The sequence below is a fragment of the Amphiprion ocellaris genome, chromosome 18 (assembly GCF_022539595.1).
Source record: "Amphiprion ocellaris isolate individual 3 ecotype Okinawa chromosome 18, ASM2253959v1, whole genome shotgun sequence".
NCBI lineage: Eukaryota > Metazoa > Chordata > Actinopteri > Pomacentridae > Amphiprion > Amphiprion ocellaris.
The window spans coordinates 6704805-6731085 of NC_072783.1; the positions used below are offsets into that span (position 1 = coordinate 6704805).

At 42.0% G+C, this 26281-nt stretch overlaps 2 protein-coding genes across 5 annotated transcripts; both read right to left on the reverse strand.

Annotated features, from left to right (window-relative positions):
• Positions 1-1954: 1954 nt before the first annotated feature.
• Positions 1955-4142, reverse strand: ch25h (cholesterol 25-hydroxylase). Of its 2 annotated transcripts, XR_008599410.1 has the most exons (3): positions 3633-4142; positions 2189-3052; positions 1955-2110 (listed from the first exon to the last, which is right to left on the reverse strand). XR_008599410.1 is itself a non-coding variant. In XM_023270216.3 (2 exons), the coding sequence occupies exons 1-2, from the start codon at positions 4050-4052 to the stop codon at positions 2720-2722; spliced, it is 753 nt and encodes a 250-aa protein (XP_023125984.2). In that variant the 5' UTR covers positions 4053-4142; the 3' UTR covers positions 2188-2719. The 2 variants fall into 2 exon arrangements, 1 of the variants encoding a protein (XP_023125984.2); XM_023270216.3 differs by lacking the exon at positions 1955-2110 and having other exon boundaries at positions 2188-3052.
• Positions 4143-8204: 4062 nt separating this feature from the next.
• Positions 8205-26017, reverse strand: a1cf (apobec1 complementation factor). 3 transcript variants are annotated; one of them, XM_023270206.3, is made up of 13 exons: positions 25886-26017; positions 19223-19373; positions 19003-19137; positions 18796-18926; positions 18382-18620; positions 17294-17458; positions 17075-17172; positions 16362-16499; positions 15420-15564; positions 14152-14366; positions 13334-13470; positions 12374-12519; positions 8205-11003 (listed from the first exon to the last, which is right to left on the reverse strand). In XM_023270206.3, the coding sequence occupies exons 2-13, from the start codon at positions 19322-19324 to the stop codon at positions 10888-10890; spliced, it is 1767 nt and encodes a 588-aa protein (XP_023125974.1). In that variant the 5' UTR covers positions 19325-19373; positions 25886-26017; the 3' UTR covers positions 8205-10887. The 3 variants fall into 3 exon arrangements, with proteins under 3 accessions (XP_023125974.1, XP_023125973.1, XP_023125975.1); XM_023270205.3 differs by having other exon boundaries at positions 14152-14390; XM_023270207.3 differs by having other exon boundaries at positions 12364-12519; positions 14152-14390.
• Positions 26018-26281: the final 264 nt, after the last annotated feature.

Consider the following 26281-nt stretch of genomic DNA (forward strand, 5'->3'; position numbering starts at 1 on the left):
TTATTGATACTTACTGTGTCAATATCCAGATTATTGATGCTTTACTGCATTAATATCCAGATTATTGATACTTCATTGTATTATGTTCCAGGTTATCAACACGTTTGACTTGTTTCAGGAAAATGAAACTTTTCTCTGACATGATGTGAGCTATGAGCAGATCTGAGTGTTTATTATCAGAGATGATCTTGTTTCTTTCTGGAAATTCATTCTGTGAACTTTTTTTTAGAAAATGAAAGCAGACGTCCGTCCAGCTTCCTGTTTCTGGGGAATTCTGCCTCTCAGTGAGTCATGAAGCAGCTTCCTGTGGATTCCTGCCGTCTGACTCACCGGCTTCTCCTCTTCAGGCTGATCACAACTCTAGCTGACAGACTCTTCATGGTCCTCCGGTTATTAATCCTGTTTCTGTTGGACCTCCAGAAGAAACACAATGTGGAATCTTTATAATCTGGACCGTCATAGTTCAGACTCACCTCTTTAAAAACACTTGGATTAAATAATTATCATTTTAGAAAAAAGTCAGACTGAATTAATCTCCTGATAATCTGACTGATTTATTAAAAAGGTTGTTAGTTATTTATCATTTTAACTTTACTTCTGAAGCGTGAAATATTAAAAAAGTTGACATTTTCCCTCACAGACACCAGCTGGACTTCATTCTTTAAGAACCTTTTAATTTACTTTGGAGATCCAGTTTAGAACAGAAGAGACAGAAACTAACCAAAACCACTAAACATGAATAAAATATGTCTTTGCTCAGAGACATATGATGCTGCCACCACCATGCTTCATGTTATGATGCTGAAGAAGTGTCATTTACAAAAAGAGAACGGCACAGTGGCCGGTGGATTCATGTCCGATGTGAAGTTCATGTAGTTACAACTGACTTTGATTTAAAAAATAAATTATTTTATTTATTCAATATGATACTGCCGCCACCGTGCTTCACATTATGATGTTGCCACCATCGTGCTTTACGTCATGATGCTGCCACCACCGTGCTTCACAGTGTGGATGGTGTGTTTGTGATGATATGCGGCGTTTGGCGTCTGATGGACAAAAAGCTCCATTTTGGTCTCATTAGACCAAAGAACCAAATAATAATTTTAACCATTTTGATTATTGGAGTTTCATTTACTTTTGAAGTATAACAGAGATTTCCGTTCACCAAACAGAACATAAAATGTAGAGATCTCTGTCAGAGAAGGAAACACTCTGTTTACGAAAGGTGGAGGACAAACCTGAGCAGAGTCTCACTGATTTCAGACTCACCTTCCTCAGGAATGTTTATGACTGAAGCTGACACAACCCTCAGGACTGTATGTTCAGGAAAACCCTGTGGATTCGTCATCACACCGCTCTTTCATCATCACGGCCTCACTTAGTTCAGCAAAGTGACAGTTTTACAATCACCAAAATGAGAACAAATGATCTAAACTAAATGCAAACTAACACACTGACAAACAAAGGGATTTAAATGTAACAGAAATCTACCAAAAGGTGATAAAAAAACAACCATCAAGAAAAGAAAAAAGACTTCAGGCACAGAATGATCACAAATAGATGCAAAACAACCCAAACAGAACAGAAATGACTGCAGAGAAATGCAACAAAGATGAAAATGAGACCAAGAACAGCCCTAAAGAGATTCAAAATGACCAAAGACAGACCCAAATTAATGCAACAGATCAAAGCGGGAGAAGAAATGTGACAGAAAACAATTGAAACTGAGCTGAAAGACGCAGAGACTCGCAAGAAAATGCGATAAAGTGAAATTAATCTCACTGAACATTCTCTGAAATAAGCCTCTAATCTGCTCTGTCAGCTTCAGGACCAACCTGAGAACCAGGTTCCTGTTACCATGGTGATCAGCGGTGGTCATTAATTATTAATTATTCTGCTGCTGTGACTCCATCTGTTGGCCGTCAGAAACAGGAAACAGGAAACAGAAATGTTTGTTTTTCATCATAAACTTTATTCTCTTCACAGCTTAAAAACACAGTTTCACAATTCAGTCACATTTAAACACCTTCACTTCCTTCAAACAGATGCTCCTGAGCACATCTGTATCTACCTGTACATCTACCTGTATATCTACCTGCTTATTTTCCTGTATCGACCTGTATCTACCTGTATATTCACCTGTACATCCACCTGTACATCTACCTGCTTATTTTCCTGTATCGACCTGTATCTACCTGTATATTCACCTGTACATCTACCTGTATATTCCATTCTGTCCATTTAGAAGAGTAAAGATGAGCTGCCTACTTACAGAACCTTTAAATTGCAGCTCAGAACCTTCATTCCAGCTTCCAGTAGCTATCAGCTGTTCTGGATCATTTTCTGGATGTTTAATCAGCTGCTTCCAGAAAATGTCAGAAAATTATAGAGAGTTTGAAAAACATCCAAGATCTTCAGTTTACTGCCATAGAAGAAGAAAGAAAACGGAAAATATTCACATTGAATGAGCCTCAGACTCAGAAACTGGACAGTTTCCATTAAAACTGACTCAGACTGAGGGATGATGAGAACAGGAGATGAAATAGTTGAGCTGATTGGTTGCTGGAGGAGCACCTTTAACATGAAAACATTGGTACATTTCTTCATTAATAAATATGGTAATAAATACATAGCTTTAAATACTGTGTGAACAAACAGAGTGTCTCTTTAGAAGGTCCTGCTGGTCCTGGAAAATCTGCAGAACCTCTCCAGTCCATCAGTACTGTGTGCACAGCGTCCCGGCCAGCCGGTCCCAGTGGGTGAAGTAGGGGGCGTAGTTGCAGCGGGACCTGAGGTGGTGCAGGTCGTGGTGCCGGGCGCCGCCGAACAGCCCCAGAGGCACCAGGCGGTGGGTGGCCCAGGGCAGGTCGTAGCCGCAGTGGTCCTCCACCGACAGCCAGATGTTCACCACGAAGAACAGCAGCTGGGTCAGCGGGTGGGTGCCCAGCAGCACCGGGGTGGAGGCGGCAAACAAGCCCAGGCTGAGGGTCTCCCAGGCTCCAGTGTACTCCGCTGTCAGGGCCGAGGTGGAGCTGAAGGTGTGGTGCACCTGTAGGGGGAGGAGCCACATCATTAGCATCATCACCGTCATCATCACCATCTTCATCACCATGATCGTCATCATCATCATCACCATCTTTATCATCACCATCATCATCATCATCATCATCATCATCATCTTTATCATCACATCATCATCATCATCATCACCATCTTTATCATCACCATCATCATCATCATCATCATCATCTTTATCATCACCATCATCATCATCATCATCTTTATCATCACCATCATCATCATCATCATCACCATCTTCATCACCATGATCGTCATCATCATCATCATCATCATCACCATCTTTATCATCACCATCATCATCATCATCATCATCATCTTTATCATCACCATCACCACAATCATCATCATCACCATCATCATCACCATCATCATCACCATCATCATCATCATCATCACCATCATCATCATCATCATCATCATCTTTATCATCACCATCACCACAATCATCATCATCACCATCATCATCACCATCATCATCACCATCATCATCACCACCACCACCTCCCTCCTCCTCTTCCTCCTCCTCCTCCTCCTCCAGGTGTACTCACCTTGTGGAAGGTGCGGTAGAGCCAGGGCACTCTGTGGTGCAGCAGGTGCCAGGTGAAGCTCTGGAAGTCAAAGAGCAACAGACAGACGAACACCTGGGCCAGGAGGCGGGGCAGGGGCGGGGCCTGTTCAGGCAGGTGTACCGGCCTCAGGTACCAGTGCAGCACGCTGAGCGGGAAGATGAAGAGCAGGTGGTTGTAGAGCGTCAGAGCCAGGCAGACGCCCGGCGAGGCCGAGCCCACGGAGGCCGGCTGCAGCTTGTACCTGCGCACCAGAGCACACCTGGAGGCCAGGGCGTCCAGCAGCAGGTAGGGCAGGCAGCAGGACAGGTAGACGGACAGCGAGAAGACGACGGGGAAGAAGGGCGAGCAGAGCAGGGAGGCGTGTCCCAGCAGGAAGCTCCAGAAAGGCTGCAGCAGCATGGTGTCGGTTTGTGGCTCCTATCACAGGAAGATCTGCTCTCAGATGGACCCGCTTTGAGTCGAGGCGTCTCATAAATGAATGAATCAGATGCAGGCAGCATGCAGCAGTTTTATATAGCTGGGGGCCCCGCCCACCAGCCCGCCCTCTGCGCCCTTATATGGCCTCTTCCTGCTGTCTGGTCTGGAAAGGAAAAGTGTTGATGACATATCTGGGAAAGTCCTGGAGGAAAGCCCAGCAGCAGGAACCCTCTGGAGTTGGAAAGAACTCATATCGCTGGTGGTTCTGCTTCTGTTTGTTCTTATTTTTATCTTTTGTTGTTATTTTTGTCATGCCTTTGTTGTGTTTGATCTCTACAGGGTCTGAACCTGTTTCTTCTGTTTCATCATTAATTGTGTTTTAGATCATTTCTGTCTCTTCAGGATTGATCCTTTTCTGAGGGTTTTCTAATAATTTCATTTATTTAACTGATTTATTTTTTCTTTCTTTCTTTCTCAGATCATTTTGACTCTTCTTGGTTATTTTTTTGTCTCTTTTTAAACTTTTCTTAAACTGTTGATAATTTTCTTCTCATTTTGATCATTTGTGTTCTTTTTTAAAAATCATTTTAAACAGAACTGCTGATAGTCAGTTCCTCCAGCGGTTCTCTGGTCAGAGGTGTTGGTTCTGGTTTTCTGCAGAGGAGACGATTTATTTCAGCACCAACTGAAAACCTGCAGCTTCAGATAGAGTGAACTGAAGTTGATGTTCTGATGAAGCTTCTGGTGTTCTGGTGCGTCTATGCAGATCCACAGTGACACCTGGTGGTTTTTGTCAGAAACAGTTTAAAAACAAAAGACATTCAGTGTTTGTTCTGATTTCAGTTTAACAACAGCAACACACACACACACACACACACACACACACACACACACACACACACACACACACACACACACACACACTGGGGTCTGTCCCCTCAGTCCAACCTTCCTGTGTTCCTGGTAGCAGACATCCATCCTCCTCTAGTCCTCCTGAAGATGCAGGTTCAGACCAAAAACCATCATCTCCATGGAAATGTTTAACAGGATTCTATACTGGTCCTACTGGATCTCACTGGTTTCTATACTGGTCCTACTGGATCTCACTGGTTTCTATACTGGTCCTACTGGATCTAACTGGTTTCTATACTGGTTCTACTGGATCTAACTTGTTTCTATACTGGTCCTACTGGATCTCACTGGTTTCTATACTGGTCCTACTGGATCTAACTGGTTTCTATACTGGTCCTACTGGATCTAACTGGTTTCTATACTGGTCCTACTGGATCTCACTGGTTTCTATACTGGTCCTACTGGATCTAACTGGTTTCTATACTGGTTCTACTGGATCTAACTGGTTTCTATACTGGTCCTACTGGATCTCACTGGTTTCTATACTGGTCCTACTGGATCTCACTGGTTTCTATACTGGTTCTACTGGATCTAACTTGTTTCTATACTGGTCCTACTGGATCTCACTGGTTTCTATACTGGTCCTACTGGATCTAACTGGTTTCTATACTGGTCCTACTGGATCTAACTGGTTTCTATACTGGTTCTACTGGATCTCACTGGTTTCTATACTGGTCCTACTGGATCTAACTGGTTTCTATACTGGTTCTACTGGATCTCACTGGTTTCTATACTGGTTCTACTGGATCTCACTGGTTACTATACTGGTTCTACTGGATTTCACTGGTTTCTATACAGGTTCTGCTGAGGGAACCACACAACAATCTTCAGCTGCAGTAACAGTCATGAGGGCGGCACGGTGGTTCAGTGGTTAGCACTGTGGCCTCACAGCTGGAAGGTTCTGGTTAGAATCTGGTTCTGGTCTTTCTGTGTGGAGTCTCCATGTTCTCCCTGCTGGTTTCTGGCTGGGTTCTCCAGGTTCTCCAGGTTCCTCCCACAGTCCAGAGACCTGCTGAGGTTAATGGTGGTTCTAAACTGTCTGTAGGTGCGAATGTGAGTGATTGGTTGATGGACTGTTACCTGTCCAGGTGAACCTTCAGTCAGCTGGGATAGGCTCCGCCCCTGATATGCTACAGAGGGTAAATATAGATGATGGATGGATGGAATAACAGCCATGTTAATGTAAATGTAGACTGGAAACAGTCTGCAGATCTTCTGATCCTGGTTCTGTCCACAAAGAAACACCAGGTTCTGCCATATCAGCTGCCTTATCGCTAGTTAGCTCCTGTTGGCTAAACATCCCTGTTTATTCCACGTTTAATGTCATCAATTTAAACATCAGTGAAAATACAGTAAAGTTCTAACTTTGTCCTACAGACCCTCAATAGTGGTTTAACTGGCAAAAATCAAACAGTTTAAAGAGAAAAACTTCAAGTCATTTCTGCATGTTCTCAACATTTATGTTGGGATTAAAGTTAATTAAAGCCACCACCTGAAGGATGTCAATGATCTGTGTTTATATCCCAAAGATTAATAAATAACTGACCCATTTCTGTTTCACACTGTGAAGTTCTAAGGTTGGCTGAGATGTTTTCTCCAATTATTTTAGCCACATTGGTAGTCATGTCACCAAGGGATTCCACAGAGATGACCTGTGTAGGCTTAGGGGTTGACTGAGGAAGTGGTGTGGAGTTAGCAGTGGGAGCTAAGGGTGAGTCAACAACTGACTGCTCATCTGTGTAGTTTAAAACACCAGGGGACATAGAGCTCCCTCTACCAAAACACAGTGAAGCCATCTGTTGGCCCCTCCCACCCCAAAGGCGACATCATGACCACAACCAGCCATAGTTTGAATCCTGAAAGCATCTCCCCTAGACAACACAAACGGACACTAGAGAAATACCTTCAGCTGAGACACAGTCAACAGTTATGTACAGATTCAGTGGGAGCCAGTGATGGTCCGTTTGAAGCTGAAGCAAAAAACAACAAAGTGTTTCAGAAACACTGTGACGAGGATTTATTCATTTGGCCAGAGTCACCTGATCAGTGACGTCTGAAGCTTCATTCGGTACGTCACTGCTTCGGTGCCTGATTCGATGGTTTATAAGGAAATGAATCATTGGTGGGATTTGTGGTGTTTTAGTGGTGATTTGGTTCTAGAGATAACAAACCCATGAGTGACGTAGTCAGACATGGACCAGAGAGGAAGAGAGGACGTTCTGCTGGGTGGGAACATTTGGAATTGATTTCAGTCAATCAGGTAGGTTTGGCAGCTTTCTGTTGTTGTTTGATTTAGTTTTGTGTGTGTTTATTTCACTTGAAATGTTGTAAATTATATATATATATTATGTATATGTCATTTATATTTAATATATACATATGTTTGCCATGGAACAAGTCCTCTTCCTAAATAAAAACCAAATAAAATAACCTAGTATGCGCTATGTGTTTATTTTACCAGTTCATCAGCACTTCCACCCCCAGGTCAAAAAACATTATAAACGAATTTCATATGAAGACCACAGTTCCAGGAAGCATTGGGTCTCCTCCTCAGACCACTGCTGCTTGGATTTGACGTCTATATTTACCGGTTTTCAAAACACAAGCGCAAAACATTACTACTACTACTACTACTACTACTACTACTTGCTCGGTTCTGTGTTTCACCGTCGATCGTCGGTCACCGTAACCCCGCCCCCAGCCCATGACGTACTCGGTTCTCAACTCTGGCCCAGCAAAGAGTTGGTGCCTGAAAAGCACCAGTTTTTGGAGCCTGGAGCCGGTGCTCAGCTGATGGAAACACAAAGAACCGGTGCTAAGTCAGGCACTGGCTCCGAACTACAACTGGAACCAGCTCTTTCGAAAAAGGGGTTTTGTGTTTGTTTTGTGTGGCTCTTTGTGTTACTTTGGATTAGTTCTGATAATTCAGTCAGCTGGTGTTGGTTATTTAGTGTTTTTATGGATGCTGCTGAACATTTCTGTGTTGAAAATAGTTTTACCTGCATAAATATCTGCTGTGTTTCATTCATTTCAACCATTAAGCGATGATTGACTTTTATTGTGACAAGTAAAGGAAACAGTTTTTGTACCTGGTGTTAAGCCTTTCAGGTTGTGATAAATGTGTTCAGAAAACATGAAATAGATGCTGTAACCATCCAGAAGGAGGCGCTAACCCGCCCAGTGAACGGGTTCAACTCACACAACTAACACCAGAGTCTGTGATCAGCCGTAAAATAACAACACGTGTTTATTCACGGAAGATTATGGATCATGAAATGTTACAAATTTATGAAGCAGTTTTACCCTCCAGCAATACCCACAATCCTCTCTGCTCATCAGACTGATTCAGCTCTCAATTACTGAAGCTCCACAAACAGAGTCTGGATTTTAACTCTTTCCTGGTATAAAAATAAGTTCTAAGTGCTTCACACACTTTAATACTGTCTCTGCATGTTCACAGCTGTCGTAGAACTCCTTCAGACGACGATACCAAGCAAATATCAGCTCAGACTGAGCTCCCTGTTGGACCGGTTCATGTTCACCACCAGGACCAGCTACCACCGCTACCAGGAGTCCTCAAAGTGCTTCTGGCACCAGGAGACGCATCGATTCATTGATTGTTTTTCTCTCTAATCCTCAACCAGGAACACCTTCAGCTTCCTGTAGTGTTTTAGTTCACTGTAGTTTAATCAACGATGTGGACAAAAGAGAAGCTGAACATCAAACACTAGGTGAGCTTCCATCCAATGGGTTCTAACAGCCTAATGAAAGCTGGAAATGTTCTCAGACGTCTGAGGTGGAAAACTTTCTCAAACCAAACTGGAGCAGATTTACATTTCTGACACTTTTATTACTCCAGAACCTTTAAAGGACTCAACAAAACCATCCAGCTCACAGAGATACCTTCATTCAGGGTGTTCTCCTGCTCATTCTGCATCTCACAAAAACCTGCCAGATTTGATAGAAATTCCAGCCTTTCATCCCTGCTGCTGTAGTTTCATCATATTCAGATAAATAATGTGGATTTTGAGTTGCAAAGCAGATAAAGGTCTTCAACGAACTGATTCTTCTACCACAGTAGGTCTGTTTGTGCTTGTTTTGTGTCTCTTTTAGTCGTTTTATGTCTATTTGTGGTTGTTTTGTGTCTCTTTGTGGTTGTGTTGTGTCTCTTTGTGGTTGTTTTGTGTCTCTTTTTGGTGATATTGTGTCTCTTTTGTCTTGTTCCAGCCTGTAGGAATAAATCTGGCCATCAGGGACCAGAAACGTCTTTTGGTTTCTGCACTGAAGATGAACGTTAAGTTTTGTTAGCGACCAACACTGCAGAAACATCAGACTTTATCTGTCTTTTCTGCTTTGATGTGAATTCTGTAACTTTCTTTTGCATGTGAATGAAGGACAGTCCACAGTAAAGTGAATCTTTGTGTAGAATGTAGTGAGACTTAGAGTGTAAAAGGTAGACAAGTGTTCAGTTAACAGACCTTCAGACCAACTCATGGCAGCAGTTTGACTTTTTATTTCAGCAAAAGCCAATTTTTTATCATAAATTATATATATCATAAATTAAAGTTTAATCAGTCAAAGATTGTTTGTGTTCAATCAGTCGAACTCAACGTTGTGGCTTTTGCTCAAGAAAAATAGACAAACTGGTAGAAATGAGTTCCTGGAGACCCTCGATCTGCTCTGAATCCACAACATCCAGCTAAACATGAGAAACTGGACCAGCAGGTTGTTTTCTTCCATCTGGAGATTCTACAACTTCATTCACAGCTTTGTGTTTATAGAGCAGCAGCCGATGGAGGTTCTTTTTCTGATTCTCTTAAAAGTTTGTTCAACTTTGTTCTCCGTTTGGACGGAAACGAGCCAGTGAAGGTTTGATGCTTCAGGTGTCTTAAAGCAGAAACAGACTAGAAGCTTCACGAAGACAGTTTCAGGTCTGGTTCATACAAACATGAGAAGGAGAAAAAACAGGAAATAAACTGGAAATTTGTTAAAGACGAGAGAGAAAAACGCCTCTGATTCCTCCAGAACCAACGTTAAAAACTCCTGGAAACTGGTTCTACCTGGACTGACTGGCAGCTGATGGTGACACCTTTAAAGAACTACAAATCCCAGCTGTCTTCAACACATAATCACAAACCGTAATATCTAAATATTGTAAACATACGAGTAGAAAAGGAAACCGATCAGCCGATCACAGGCTGATTAATCAATCACTGAGCTGCAGACGTCAGATTGAGAACAGTAGGACGAAGACGTTTCCCAGCAGCAGCTTCTGAGACAAACCTGATCGATATCTGAAAATAATCAATCACATGAGACTAGGAGGTTTGATTAAAACTGCAGCTGACAGATGTTAGAAGAAGAACCTCGAGGAACCTTTGAGTTCTGAGTGGATTCTGGATTTAGATGATCCTCAGTAAAATGGAGACTTTTTATTTTTACATTTAGACAAATAGGGAAGTTTGAAAAAGTTTTAATTTACTAGTTCACTGTAAAAAAAACATCAGAAATCTGTATTTTCATGAATGATAATAGAACTTAGAACATTCCCTCCGTCTGGTTCTAATAAAACAATCATTGGGTTTTAGGTGATGTGAATATTAAGATTTAAAGATTATTTTCTGTTGGATTAAGAGTGTTCTCTGATCATATGAAGAACAAGTTCACATACTGCAGAGAACCACAGTCAGCAGTAAAATAAATACTGAGAGAACATGTGATGGTGAGCTGGAATAGAAGGTCCTTTCAAGGTTCCTGGAGGTTCTCCTGACTCTAGAACAGTTTTTATAAAACAGAGAGAACAGACTGCGGTCAGATTCTCTGATGTAGAACAATAGAACAGTCCGAGAAGCTTCCAGTGGAGAACGTCGCTGCAGCTGGAGAACCTGATGGAGAACTTGATGTTCTAGAAAACTCCGTATCCGTCGGTGTGTCTGGTTGCCACAGTGAACGCCGGATAACCTTCGTAGGCGAACGTCAGATCCTGAGAGAGAGTCTGCTTCAGCTGGGAGGACGAGTAGCCTGGAGACAGAGACACAAACACACAACCTTTAGAACCACACAACCAGTGGAACAAAACAACCTGTAGAACCACACAACCAGTGGAACAAAACAACCTGTAGAACCACACAACCAGTGGAACAAAACAACCTGTAGAACCACACAACCAGGAGAACCACACAACCTGTAGAACACAACCTCTAGAACAACACAACCTGTAGAACCACACAACCAGGAGAACCACACAACCAGGAGAACAACACAACCTGTAGAATACAACCAGTAGAACACAGCCAGTAGAACACAACCTGTAGAACACAACCTGTAGAACAACACAACCTGTAGAACACAACCTGTAGAACAACACAACCTGTAGAACACAACCTGTAGAACAACACAACCTGTAGAACACAACCTGTAGAACACAACCAGTAGAACACAGCCAGTAGAACACCACCTGTAGAACACAACCAGTAGAACACCACCTGTAGAACACAACCAGTAGAACACAGCCAATAGGACACCACCTGTAGAACACAACCAGTAGAACACAGCCAGTAGAACACCACCTGTAGAACACAACCAGTAGAACAACACAACCAGTGGAACACAACCAGGAGAACAACACAACCAGTAGAACACAACTTGTAGAACACCACCTGCTGGTGTTATTTAGTCGGACTGTTCCAGGATCAGCTCTACAGAACAACTAGCTGTTGTTTGGGTGTTTGTAGGTTCCTGATGGTTCATCTCCACAGAGACGTTTCTGGACGTTTGAGGTGAGAAATGAACAACTTTTAGTTTAACAGTTTCTCAGAAGTTTCCAGAGACTTCAAGTAGCAACTGGATTGCTTCTGATTGAAATAAACTTTATGTAAACGAAGAACAGCAGCACAACAACCGGTCCTCGGACAGAAGTCTTAACGGGGTGGCTCACATGGACCATGAGCAGGAAATAAAACGGATCTTCTGGACCTGGTTTAGACCTGAGTCGCTGCGTTGCTTCCCAGCATGGAGTGTTTAAGGATGTAGAACTCTGTGGTGCCACAACCAGTGATTGACAGCTGCTCTTCAACAGGAAACAAACACAGGCTCCGCCCCTCTACAGCCGTTCAAACATTTCTAACTTGACCAACATGGTTTCTCATCTGGAAACGGAACACCAAAATGTATGTCGAGTGTCGCCCAAACGCCTCTGAATCCAACTGATGTTAACAGGAAGTAGCAACGTGATGCCATGGCTTTGGTAACTCATTGTGATGCTTCCAGAATGCACTGCACTGCCGCTTACAAGCGCTAAGACGGCGCCTCCTGTGGACACGAACTATGTGGCGTCGTTCTGTTAGTGGTCTGTTGAGTGTTAGTCGGCTTTAATACGGACCTTCACATACCTGGGAAGGCCACCGAGGCCACGGCGGCTGCAGCAGCGTCAGCGGCGCCCTCCGTCTGCAGGCCGAGCGTCTGCAAGGTGTGTTCAGCTGCATGAACTTTAGCTTCTTCTACAGCCACACACAGCTTAGTGGGGGTGAAGGGGTGACTGCAGACACACAACACAACAGTGTCAACAACAAACACAATCACTTTAAGGAAGGAAGTTACTGCCTCTGATGAAAGGGTTAATACTAATGCTAATTCTAATCTCACAGATCAGGATCAGCTGATCAGATTTAAGCTGATCCTGAGTCTACTGTCACACTACAGTTTGTAGTAGGATGCTAACTAAGAGGAACTTTGCTAATAATCTGTTCCTCAGTCAGTTCAGCTGCTGTGATACAGGAACTGAACAGCGCCACCTACTGAAGCGTGAAACTTGTCCTGGACCTGGGTTTTGGTTTCTGAGTCTAGTTTTTTCTTTTCTGTGTCTCATGTTTCTCTGTTGTAGATTCATGTTGCTTTTCAGTTACTTCCTATTTTATTTTGAAAGAGCCTTTCCTTGTGTGTTGCTTGTGTTTTTACTACTGTTCTTGGTCCCTTTTGATTGGCCTGATTGGTTTCACCTGATTCCTGTCTGTCCTTCTGTCTTTGTCAGTTTGTTACGTTTGTTACCTGTTTACTTCCTTTGACACTTTCTGTTTACCTGCCTCATATCAGACTTCCTGTTTACCTGCCTCATATTAGACTTCCTGTTTACCTGCCTCATGTCAGACTTCCTTTTAGCTGCATCATGTCAGACTTCCCATTTGCCTACTTCTTGTTTACCTGTTTCATGTCAGACTTCCTGTTTACTTCCTTTCAGACTTCTTGTTTACAGTTGTAGTAGTAAAACTACTAGCAGCAGTAGAAGTGGTATTAGCAATAGCATTAGTAGTATTAGCAGTAGTAGTACTAGTATTAGCAGTAGTACTCCTTACACGTTGGGGTACTGGGTAGCCAGAGCTGGGATGGTGATCTTGTAGAGGAACAGTTGTCTCTGATCAGGACTGATGGCAGAATGAAGCTGGTAGACGGGAAGACCCCAGTTATTCTTCTGACATAGCTCCTCCAACACCTGGTGGACAGGTAGGTGCAGACAGGTAGGTACAGACAGGTAGGTACAGACAGGTAGATACAGACAGGTCGGTACAGATAGGTAGGTACATACAGGTAGGTACATACAGGTACAGACAGGTAGGTACATGCAGGTAGGTACAGACAGGTAGGTACATACAGGTAGGTACAGACATGTACAGATAGGTACAGACAGGTAGATACAGACCGGTAGGTACAGACATGTGGATACAGACAGGTAGATACAGACAGGCAGGTACAGACAGGTAGGTACAGATAGGTAGGTACATACAGGTACAGACAGGTAGGTACATACAAGTAGGTACAGACAGGTAGGTACAATTCAGCTCAATTCAATTTTATTTATACATCACCAATTACAGTCAAATTGTCTCAAGACGCTTTACAGAACCCATATGCCTGACCCACAGAGCAAGCCAAAAGGCGACAGTGGCAAGGAAAACACCCTTTTAACAGGGAAAAAAAAAACCAAGTGTACCTGTACAGACAGGTACAGACAGGTGGATATAGACAGATAGGTACAGATAGGTAGATACAAACAGGTAAATATAGACAGGTAGGTACAGACAAAAGTGTGTGTTCAGGTGTTCTCAGGTGTTTTAGGTGTGCTCAGGGGTTCTCAGGTGTGTTGGGTGGGCTCAGGTGTGCTCAGGTGTGCTACCTGTGTTGCAGGTTTGATGGCGGTGGCCTTCATGCTCATGGCGGCAGGGTTCATGGGGGTCAGCTCCATACCTGGCAGCAGGTCGTACAGCTTCTCCTCAGGTTGTTTGTCCACCTTCAGGCCGTAGGAGGCGCCACCCCCTCGACCCACGGCTCCACCCCCAGCAGCGTAGGCCAGGTAGCCCCGCCCACCCAGCCCCCGCACCCCCGCAGCCCCTACAGGTACAGTCATGTAAATTTCTACAGGAGACCGAAAAGGCAGTGAAATCAATCAAATCACCGGAAATCAACCGGGAGGAAGAATCACACAATTATCCAATCAGAGCTACAGTGGTAACCATGGTAACGGCACGTCCTGCTGCAGCCTCTGGTTGCTTCCGGATGATTTTCACTTTGGTTTTTACTCAATTTTAGTTTCACTCGTGATTCATAGTCTTCATCAGATTTGATTCCTGAACAGAGTTTATTCGTCTGATTGGACTCAGCTGGACGTTGACAGCAGCTCATCAAAACCAACCACAGGTGAACTGACCGAAGCCCCGCCCCCTTCTGTGTCACACCTGTGAGGCAGCGGTTACTCCTGGTCACAGGTGTGAGACAGACGTTGGGTTGGTCCTGGTCTTAGTTTTGTAGTGAAAATAAACATCTGGCTGCAGCTTTACCTGCTGCTCTGCTGTGATTGGACGGTTAGTCTGGAGACAGCAGCTACCAGGTGTTTTACTAACAATCCTCTGATCTGATCACCTCTAACTAACCAGGATCCTGTTAATCTGCTGCTGGTTGTGCTGGTTTGTAACTCAGCTGGAATCATTGAGGAATGTTCAGATCATCTCCTGAGTTCAGTCAGTTCACCTTCAGAAACATACAAACGTCCTGTTGTTCTGTGAAAACCTCCGACTGTTCAGCTGCTCTTTATTAGATTCTTGTTTTGGGGTTTTCAGCTGACAGCAGCCGTCTGTATGAAATCTGAACATCATGTGGTTAAACTGTTGGAGAACAGCTGCAGGAGAAGCTCAGATCATCAACATGTGGTCGTATTTAGATCTACAGAATCAGTTGAACTGAGGGAATGCAGCAGGTAGTGTCCTGATGTTCCTTCTGTATTAGCAGCTAGCTAACCGACTCCACCAGGAGTCTTCTTAATGAGCACTAAGGGAAGGCTCTGTTGGTTTATTTCTGTTGGTTTCTGTGGGTGAGCTCTCCCTGCAGCTGCTTCCATCAGCTTCATTCGGTTTCTCCAGAGGTCACAGCAGAACGGTTCATCCTCACCTCTGACCGACGGCGTCCGGACAAGACCTCGACCTCCAACGTGAGCTTTGGCTGCCGGGAAGCGGAACTGACCTGGGATGGTAGCGTAGGCTTGGGGGGCGTAGAACACCGGTGCACCGAGGTACGCCGCTGACGGATCGTAGACCTGCAGCAAGACGGTCGACTGTCAGGGTTTGATCTAAAACATCTCTCAGACATTCATGATCCCTAGAGGACCAACGATCATCTGAGTCTCTACAGTGCCACCATCAGGCTCACAGTTTGGAATCAGATATGTCAACACAGACCCAGAGGTCAGAGCCTGTCGAAAGTCAGAGACACAAAACGACCACAACGAGACAAAAACAACTACAAAGAGACACAAAACAACCACAGAGACACAAAACAACCACAAAGGGACATGTAACAACCACAAAGACACGAAACAACCACAAAGAGACACAAAACAACCACAAAGAGACACAAAACAACCACAAAGAGACACAAAACAACCACAAAGAGACATAAAACCCCACAGAAACACCAAACAACCAGAAGGAGACACAAAACAACCTGAAACCAACAGAAGTTGTGTCTTCACAGTGTAATGAGGGATCCTGTCCACTAGGTAGAGCTGTTTATTGCACTGATACTGTGATTTAACCTTCAGATTTCACTACAAACTAAATGTTAAAGTCCTGAACTTCATTTTTTATCTTGGTGTGAAGTCAGAGTTTAACAGAAACAGCTTTAAATTCAAACTAAACACAAACCTACAGGGTTTCACTGAAATACGTCACTGGTTCCTCCTGATCACATTTCAGATAAATTCTGCACTTCTGACTTTTCTACGGTTGTTTCTCAATCTCTTGTTGTTGTTGTGTTGTTATTGTACTGAAGGTTCTACCTGTCCCAGGGTGCATGCTGTGTAGTGTTGTTGTGTTGTTGTGTTGTTGGTTCTACCTGTCCCAGGGTGTATGCTGTGTAGTCAGTCTGCAACAGAGAACTTCCTCGTCCTCCGGTTCCTCTGGTGTAACGGACATAGCTGTCCTTGTCCACCGGTTTGGCTAAAGTCACCTCGATGGGGGAACCGTCCAGAACCTGCAGAACCAGGAGTCAGAATGTCCTGACCATGGACCTGCTCAGTTCAACCAGCAGCTGCTGCCAGCTGCTCCAGCATCATCGTACACCACACACACACACACACAGACACACACACACACACACACATATATATACATATATATATATATATATATATATATATATATATATATATATATATATATGTATCTACACTACCGTTCAGTAGTTTGGGGTCACTTAGAAATGTCCTTATTGTTGAAAGAAAATCTGTTTTTTTTCAATGAAGATAACATTAAATGAATGATAAATCCAGTGTCGACATTGTTAATGTGGTAAATGACTATTCTAGCTGGAAACAGCTGATTTATAATGGAATATCTACATAGGGGTACAGAGGAACATTTCCAGCAACCATCACTCTTGTGTTCTAATGCTACATTGTGTTAGCTAATGGTGATGATTAGAAAACCCTTGTGCAGTTATGTTAGCACATGAATAAAAGTGGGAGTATTCATGGAAAACAGGAAATTATCTGGGTAACCCCAAACTAATAGGATAGATCGATAGATCGATAGATAGATAGATCTGACCTTCCCGTTGAGAGCATTCATGGCGTTGATGGCGTCCTCCCTCTGAGTGAAATGGACGAAGGCATAGTCTCTGATCTTCTTCACTCGTTCTACTGCACCTGGAACATACAGTTCAAACCTTCACGTCCTTCATGTCCTTCATCAGGTCCTAGTCCCAGTCTGGGTGCTGCTGCTGCCTTCAGGGACAGTTGGACATCAGCGCTGCCGATGTTTCAGTACCTGGTTTGAGGCTGTTGAACTCCTTCTCGATGCTCTCCTCGGTGGTCTGCAGCATCAGGTTCCTCACGTACAGGATCTTCACCGTTGCCATGGTGTCCTCATCTACCTCCACCTCAGGCTCCGCCCAGTCCACAGCGATGGCATGACCCCACAGCTGGATACGACCTGAGAGACACAACAGGTGACTAGATATGACCCGAGAGACACGACAGGTGACTAGATATGACCTGAGAGAGGACAGGTGACTAGATACGACCTGAAAGACACGATAGGTGACTAGATACGACCCGAAAGACACGACAGGTGATGAGATACGACCTGAGAGACACAACAGGTGACTAGATACGACCTGAGAGACACAACAGGTGACTAGATACGACCTGAGAGACACAACAGGTGACTAGATTCAACCTGAAAGAGGACAGGTGACTAGATACGACCTGAGAGACACGACAGGTGACTAGATTCAACCTGAGAGGACAGGTGACTATATAAGGATCAGATTGTGTATTGATTAATGATTTCTGATCGGTAAATCTCAGGTCTGAAGGTCTTTATGGTTGCGTCTGATAACTGTGATCACATCATCTAGAGATTATCTTATCAGAGCTGTCCTCCTATTGGACGCTGAGCCAGTGACGGGGACTGTGATTGGCTGATAACCGGTCTTACAGTTTCTGAGGAGACTTTGACATTTTTTATTGTCTGTTTGGTACTTTGGCTGCACATGTTCAGAACATCTCAACTCCATGTTCAGGGTTCAGAGTTCTGGTCTGACGATTGAAGGAATCAAAGATATGAGAGTCAACCAACAAAAGAATTCATTTTATGGATCTTCCTCCATCAGAGTTTGTCAGTGTTTTTCATCAGAAAGGTTGATCTTAAACACACCAGCAGGGAGATTCTACCTAAACTCCAACAACATCTTGACTGAACATCTGGTTTTGTTTGGGTCTACCTGGAAGCAGCTTCAATGAACATCTGGTTTTGTTTGGGTCTACCTGGAAGCAGCTTCACTGAACATCTGGTTTTGTTCAGGTCTACCTGGCAGCAGGTTGATGGAACATCTGGTTTTTTTTTGGGCCTACCTGGCAGCAGTTTGCGTCGAGCCATGGCGGCCGCTCGGTGACTCTCGTACTCAACGAATGCGAAGCCTCGGTTCTTGGATTTGTCGGCAGCGCTGGGATACACGATGACGTCCACAACTCCATCTGTGACCTTCCTCATCTCCGTCAGAATCTCCTCACGCTTCTTGGTTTTGGGAATCCCGCCCACAAACAGACGGCAGTTATCAACGCTGGCGCAGACGCCGAGGAGGCGGCCGTTCCTGCAAGACAGGAGAACATAAAGTTCTCATCAGATTAAAGGTAGATTTTTAAGGAAAATGATTGATGAACCGGTTAATCAGTAATATGCTCAGATTACCAGTAGAACATGTCAGTCCTTCAGTGAAACACTGAAACTTTTCTAACATCCTGATGTAGGAGCAGAGTGAACCGCACCTGATCTCATAGTTGTTGAGCTGCTTCATGGCTGCCTTGGCTTCCAGTTTGGTGCTGAAGGTGACGAAGGCGTAACCTCTGTTGTTCCCGTTGAAGTCCATCATCATCCTCACCTCGTAGATCTTTCCAAACTGCAGCAAGGAAGAAACAAAAGACGTCAGAACATTCAGTAAAACAGGACAATGTCTTACCAGAAGCTTCCCTCACCTTCTCGCACAGAGGAACCAGCTCATCTTCAAACAGATCTCTCGGTAGTTTCCCCACAAAGATCTCACTGCCCCTCTCCGGTGGGGGTCCGTCCCAGCTGGGCGGTGGTCCTCCATAGCGCCGCTGTCCGTTCTCCTGAAACACAACAAGAACAAACTTTATTCTTCTGGACGTGTTGATTCTCCAGAGATGAGGAGTTTCTGTTTTCAGAGTTTCCGACCTGCCGCAGTTGGTATCCGGTTCGTTGCATCAGCGCCCGAAGCGCCGCCTCCTTCTGCGTCCCGGCCAGTCCGTCCCCGCCTGCTTTCTGATTGGATTCCATTGGGTGTGATTGACAGCAAAATGTAAATCAGGGAAATTAAAGGTGCTCACTGGAAACAGCAGAACACAATGACAGACGTGTTACTTTTGTTGTTCTACACCTGAAGCAGCATTTAGTGTTTAAACTTCATAGACCGGAAGATCATCCTGAACCATCCTGATCACCAGGTCCTCAACAAACACCCTTTATAACATGTTCTAATCAACATGGAAGTATGAATCATATCCAGTCAAGTTAATTTATGCAGCACGTTGAGAAAACTGAAATATTCTCTAAATGTTAGAAGACAGACAGCAACAAACACGTGCAAAAACACAGACAGAACACAGTAAAAACCGATAAATTCAACTGTAAAAGAAAATAAAACTAATATAAAACAGTAAAACAGTCAGTCAAAATGGGAATAAACTCTTTTTAGGTCAGTTACTTCATGAATAATTGAAAAATCCTAAAGCATTAAGATCACTAAGAGCATCCAAAAGCGTCAACGGAGTGGAACATTACACATAATTCAGCTCATTTCAGTTTTATTTAAACAACATCAATTCACAACCGCTGCAGACTGTACGAATTTAAAGCAAGAACAGAAAACCAACCATCCAAAGCTCTCTGGATTCCAGGAGTTTCCCAGAAGCTGTGGTTTGAATCTCATCATAACCCCGATAAAGTGTTCTAGATCAGAACCCTAACCCTAACCCTGATCAAGTCTTTAGACATCGCCTACCTAAAATTCTACAGTACAGTTCTTCCTTTATCAAAATCCTTTTCTAAAACCATCATCATTTGGTAAAAATATCCCGACTTTCTAAAAAGATTTGATCTTTCCTTAAAAATATCCTCACATCTAAAAAAGTCTCCATGTTTGATTTCCTGAAGATCTGCAGAACAAAAAGAGCTGCAAAAGACCATCCATCATCTTTCCATCCATCCTTCATCTGTCCATCCATCCATCCATCCATCCATCCATCCATCCATCATCTGTCCATCCGTCCATCCATCCATCCATCCATCCATCCATCCATCCATCCATCCATCCATGCATCCATCGGTCCATCCATCATCCATCCATCCATCCATCCATCATCCGTCCATCCATCCATCCATCCATTCATCCATCCATCATCATCCATCATCCATCCATCTCCATCCATCCATCATCATCCATCCATCCATATCCATCCATCTCCATCATCCATCCATCCATTCATCCATCCATCCTTCATCGTCCATCCATCCATCCGTCCATCCATCATCCATCCATCCATCCTTCATCCATCCTTCATCCATCCATCATCATCCATCCATCCTTCATCCATCCTTCATCCATCCATCATCCATCCATTCATCCATCCATCCATCCATCATATGTCCATCCGTCCATCCATCCATCATCCATTCATCCATGCATCCATCGGTCCATCCATCATCCATCCATCATCCATCCATCCATCCATCCATCATCCATCATCCATCCATCATCTATCCATCCATCCATCAGTTCATCATCCATCCATCCTTCATCCGTCCATGATCCATCCATCCTTCATCTGTCCATCATCCATCTATCCTTCATCCGTCCATCCATCCATCCATCCATCCATCCATAGAGTTCAGGGTCTCCTTGGGTGCTTTGAGCAGCTCAGATGATTTATGAATCCAGAGGAACTTTATTCTGCTTCTTCTCAGAACCAGCTGGTCCAACGTTCACTTCATCTTGTTCATCAGCACTCTTCAAATATTATTATTATTATTGTTGTTGTTGTTGTTATCAATCAGCAGCAGCTCACAGATGAACACATTCAGGTCGTTTTGTGTTTGGTTGTTGATGTGAAATCATCTGAAAGGTTAAACCCAGAGTGGAGTCCAGAAGCTGCTAAAACCAGCTGAGAGATGAAAGCATGAGGAGCAGCTGGTGTCCACAGCGAGTGTTTTCCTGGTGGGAGATATGAGTGTTTTCCTGGTGGGAGATACGAGTGTTTTCCTGGTGGGAGATACGAGTGTTTTCCTGGTGGGAGATATGAGTGTTTTCCTGGTGGGAGATACGAGTGTTTTCCTGGTGGGAGATACGAGTGTTTTCCTGGTGGGAGATATGAGTGTTTTCCTGGTGTCCACAGCGAGTGTTTTCCTGGTGGGAGATACGAGTGTTTTTGCAGAGAGCAGCAGAGGTGAAGGTCTGTTCTCTAATCATTGACAGACTGTGAACACAAACCCTCTGATCAGCCTCACCCTTTATCACACTCTGAACGCTTCTTCTCTTCAGGTCTGCATCCAAACCATCTGAACTCACACAGTCTCTGGATGCTGAATGTGAATTAAACCAACTCTGGATAAACTGTAGTTTACAGACGCTCCTGAATGCCTCACAGCCATCAGTAGTTTTTATCTAAAGTCCTGCAGCTGAAACCAGAAGCACAAACGTCTCCTGAAGATGAAACTGAAAGTTCTGCAGATGGTTGGATCTTACAGTCTGGTAGTTTTTATTATTTAGTTTCCACTTAGCCCCGCCCATGACGACTGTGATTGGTTCAATGAAATACGAACCGGCCAATAAGGTTTTCTCCCCAGAAGAACAGATTTAGTTAGTTTAAATGAATATAGATGTTTGGCAGATAGATAATAATTCTGTGGTATTTTACAGATTTTGTTTTCTTAGATTCCTTTAATGATCCAATTAAACACAGAAACGTGTTCATGTTGACTAAAAACAAGACGACGCTGTAAATAATGTTCACATCACAAATCTGTATTTCTACTAGTACTGATGAGTTTTTTTTGGGTCTTTGGAGTTTTTGTTTGTTTGTTTTCCAGTGTGCTTTGTATTTATTCCTTTTATTGAGGAGATTTGATATAAATCAGTTTGTTGCTGGAATTAAAACAAGTTTCTCTGTTTGACAGAAAGAACTGAAGGATTCACTCATCTGACTGTGGATAAACAATAACAACACAATAACAACAATGATATCACAACAACAACACAATAACACAAACAACAACAGTAACAACAAAAACAACAACAGCACAACAGCAACAGTAATAACACAAATAACAACAACAATAACACAAACAACAATAACAATAACACAATAGCAACAATAACACAAACAAAACAACAGCACAAAAACAACAAAACAGCAACAATACAACACAAACAACAACAACATAAACACCAACAGCACAAACAACAATAACAATACAACAACACAAAACAACAACAACAGCAACAACAAAACAACACAACAATAGCAACAAAAGAGCAACAATACAACAACAACACAAACAAAAACAAAACAACAACACAAACAACAGCAACAACACAACAACACAAACAACACAGACAGCACAAACAACAACACAAACAAAACACAGAATCTAATGAATGTAACTATCAGTTTGTAGAGAAGTGAGACTGTTGACATCAGAGAAACTCTGAGATGAAATAAAATATTAACTTTAAGTTTTTAGATATTTATTCTGGATAAAATGTAAACAATTCAGGGAAAAACTCGAGTCAGAAACACGAGACAATAAATGAATTTAAAAAACGTTTTAACTCGTTAAACACTTTAGGAGAGTTTTCTTCTATAGAGATATTTTTAAGAAGACCCCATTTATCAGCCACAAACTGTAAAAACAGAAAACAGCTCCAGATGTTTAACTTTCCGACGGTCCCTGAACGCATCGTGACGTGCTGTCAGGAAAAAAATCATCAAATCTGAGGCTAAAATCATGAAGTTAAATCAGAACTGCCTTAAAAAGTCTCCAAAAATGAATCATCGGTCAATCTGGAGCTTCAGAGGAGTTCAGTCTGTTGATGAATCTACTGCTGGCTGCTGTTTAAATAATCGATTATTTTCTGTATTTAATTGATCAGCTGTTTGATCTAAAGTGTCTTTAGTGGTGAAAAATGTGGATCAGAGTTTCCTCAAACATCTAAAGGTCTTCGGTTTACTGTCAGAGAGGAAAGAAACCAGAAAATATTCACATTTAGGAGCTGAAAATATTTCAGCTCCTAAATGTGGATATTTTCTGGTTTCAGTAAATATTCACCCTTAAGGAGCTGAAATCCGAGAATTCAGACTCATTTTGTTTAAAACTGTTCAAACTAATGAGTCAAATATCAGAATAATTGAAGATTAATGATCAATAGCTACAGACTGAAGCTTCTTTCTGTCTCCAGAACGATTAAAATGATCTAAATGTGAGCAGATCGAAGGTTTTCTGTTTGAGGAGTCGATAAAGTTTTGTTTCTGTCGGGATGTTTCAAGGTGGAAATAACAGCAGCTGGAACCTGCAGCCAGATCGACCAATCAGAGCCCAGAACAGAGAGGGGCGTCAACCAGCAGCCAATCAGACGCAGCTATACTTTAATATATATTATGTAACTTTAATACCATCAGGAAAAGGATGTTAGTAAGTTAATATTCATAAACTATTAGACAGGAAGTGAATTCAGATCCTTCATGTGTTAAATCAGGAGTGTCCAACATGCGGCCCGCGGGCCAAAACCGGCCCTCCAGAGGGTCCAATCCGGCCTTCAAAGTGTAAAAATTCCAGAGAAGACATTAATTGCAGATTGTAAATTAATAAAACTATAAATTTAAAATAATTTCTAGACCATGACAAGTTGTTTTGATCATGAAGTAAAATACTAGATTGCTCATTGTTCTGTTGTTGTTTTGTGTCTCGTTTTTGTAATATTTTGTCTTGTTTATTTTTTTGTCTGACTTTTGTCATTTTTTCTCTTTTTTTGTCATTTTCCATCTCATTTTTGGAGTATTTTGTCTTTTTTTGGTTGTTTTTTTGCCTCGTTTTTGCTATTTTGTAAATTTTTACTCTCATTTCTTGTAGTTTTATGTCTCATTTTTGTAATATTTTGTTTTGATTTTGTTGGTTTTTTCGTCTTTCTTTGTAGACACTGTGAGCTGGAAGTTGTAATGTGGAAATGATAAACTGAGGCTTGCTCTGGGGTTCAGCTTGACTGTAACTGGTGCTATATAAATAAAACTGAATTGAATTGAATTGAATTGATATTTAACCACAAATTTGAGTTAAAATTAAGACAATGATGTAAAATTATTTATTATAAAATATTCAATCAACACCAAACTAACAGAATGCTGCACTTTGTATTATTATTATTATTATTATTATTATTATTATTATTATTATTATTATTATTATTATTATTATTATTATTATTATTATTATTATTGTGTATTTTTAACAATTTTTGCAGAAGTTTTTATGTAATTTTTTTTATTGGTCCAAATGCAGCTGAATTTGTTCGTTAATTTTCATATTTAGGGTTAATTATTGGTTTAAAATATAAAAATATATTTTAATGGTTTACTTTGGTTTCATTTTGATGTTTTTTTTAATAATAATGTTTTCTTGGTGTTTTTTTAATTATTGAACTTTAATTATAATAAAAATAGTAATTTATTCAACAGAGTTAAAATGAATTACAAAAACTCTCGTTCATTTCTGACTGAACGGTTTGAATAATTCCTGTTTTCCTGCAGTCGAGTTTCATTTTTCAGCTGTTTCAGGCTGAATTTCATTCATTTTAAGCCAAATTTCAGACATTTTAAGCTATATTTCCAGGTGTTTTAATCCATACTCCAGGTGTTTCTAGCTATATTCCACATATTTTAGACTATAATGCAGATGTTTTCAGCTATATTCCAGGTGTTTTAAGATATATTTCCAGGTGTTTTAATCTATTTTTCAGGTGTTTCAAGTTATATTCCAGATGTTTTTAGCTATATTCCAGGTATTTTAGGCTATAATCCAGGTATTTTAGGCTATATTCCAGGTGTTTAAAGATGATTTCCAGGTGTTTTAAGCTACATTCCATATGTTTTAAGCTATATTCCAGGTGTTTTAAGCTACATTCCATATGTTTTAAGCTATATTCCAGGTGTTTTTAGCTATATTCCAGATGTTTTAGCTATATTCCAGGTATTTTAGGCTATATTCCAGGTGTTTTTAGGTATATTCCAGGTGTTTTTAGCTATATTCCAGATGTTTTAGCTATATTCCAGGTATTTTTAGCTACATTCCAGGTGTTTTAAGCTACATTCCAGGTGTTTTTAGCCATATTCCAGGTGTCTTAAGCTATATTCCAGATATTTTAATCTATATTTTAGGTGTTTTCATCTATATTCCAGATGTTTTAAGCGATATTCCAAAGGTTTTAAGCTATATTCCAGATGTTTCCAGCTATAATCCAGGTGTTTTTAGCCATACTCCAGTTATTTTAGCTATAATCCAGGTGTTTTAAACTATATTACGGGTATTTTAAGCTACATTCCAGATTCTTTTAGCTATATTCCAGGTGTTTTTAGCCATATTCCAGGTGTTTTTAGCTATATTCCAGGCATTTCTGTCCGTCCAGACTGACACGTTCTCACTCTTCGGTCTGTTTGTTCAGTTTGCTGCTTTCAGCTCTGAAGCACCAACAGAGAAGAAGAAAAAGAGGAAGACGCTTCCTTCACGTCCTCTCTGAGTTCAGAACGTTAAATTTAAAGCTCGGTTTGGAGGAAAAAGAGAAAAACTCACCTGAGCAATTTCAGGATCACCTCCGTCCGATCAGAGCCGAGTCATTGTGTTCACGTGTCATCAGGTGTGTGTGTGATCATCATATCAAACTCCAAAGGTTCACTGTCCAGTTAATGATTAACGCCGCTATCTGTGGACATACAGCAAACACACACACACACACAGTAACACACACAGCAAATACACACCAAGAGAGTGTTACTGTGTGTCCTTTGACCGACTCTATCTGCTCACCAACTAACACAAGCACACATCTTCTATTTTTGTGAGGCTGACATGGTGTCTCCCCTACCCCTAAACCTGAATCTAAACCTGAATCTAAACCTGGATCTTAACCTGGATCTAAACCTGAATCTAAACCTGAATCTAAACCTGGATCTTAACTTGGATCTAAAC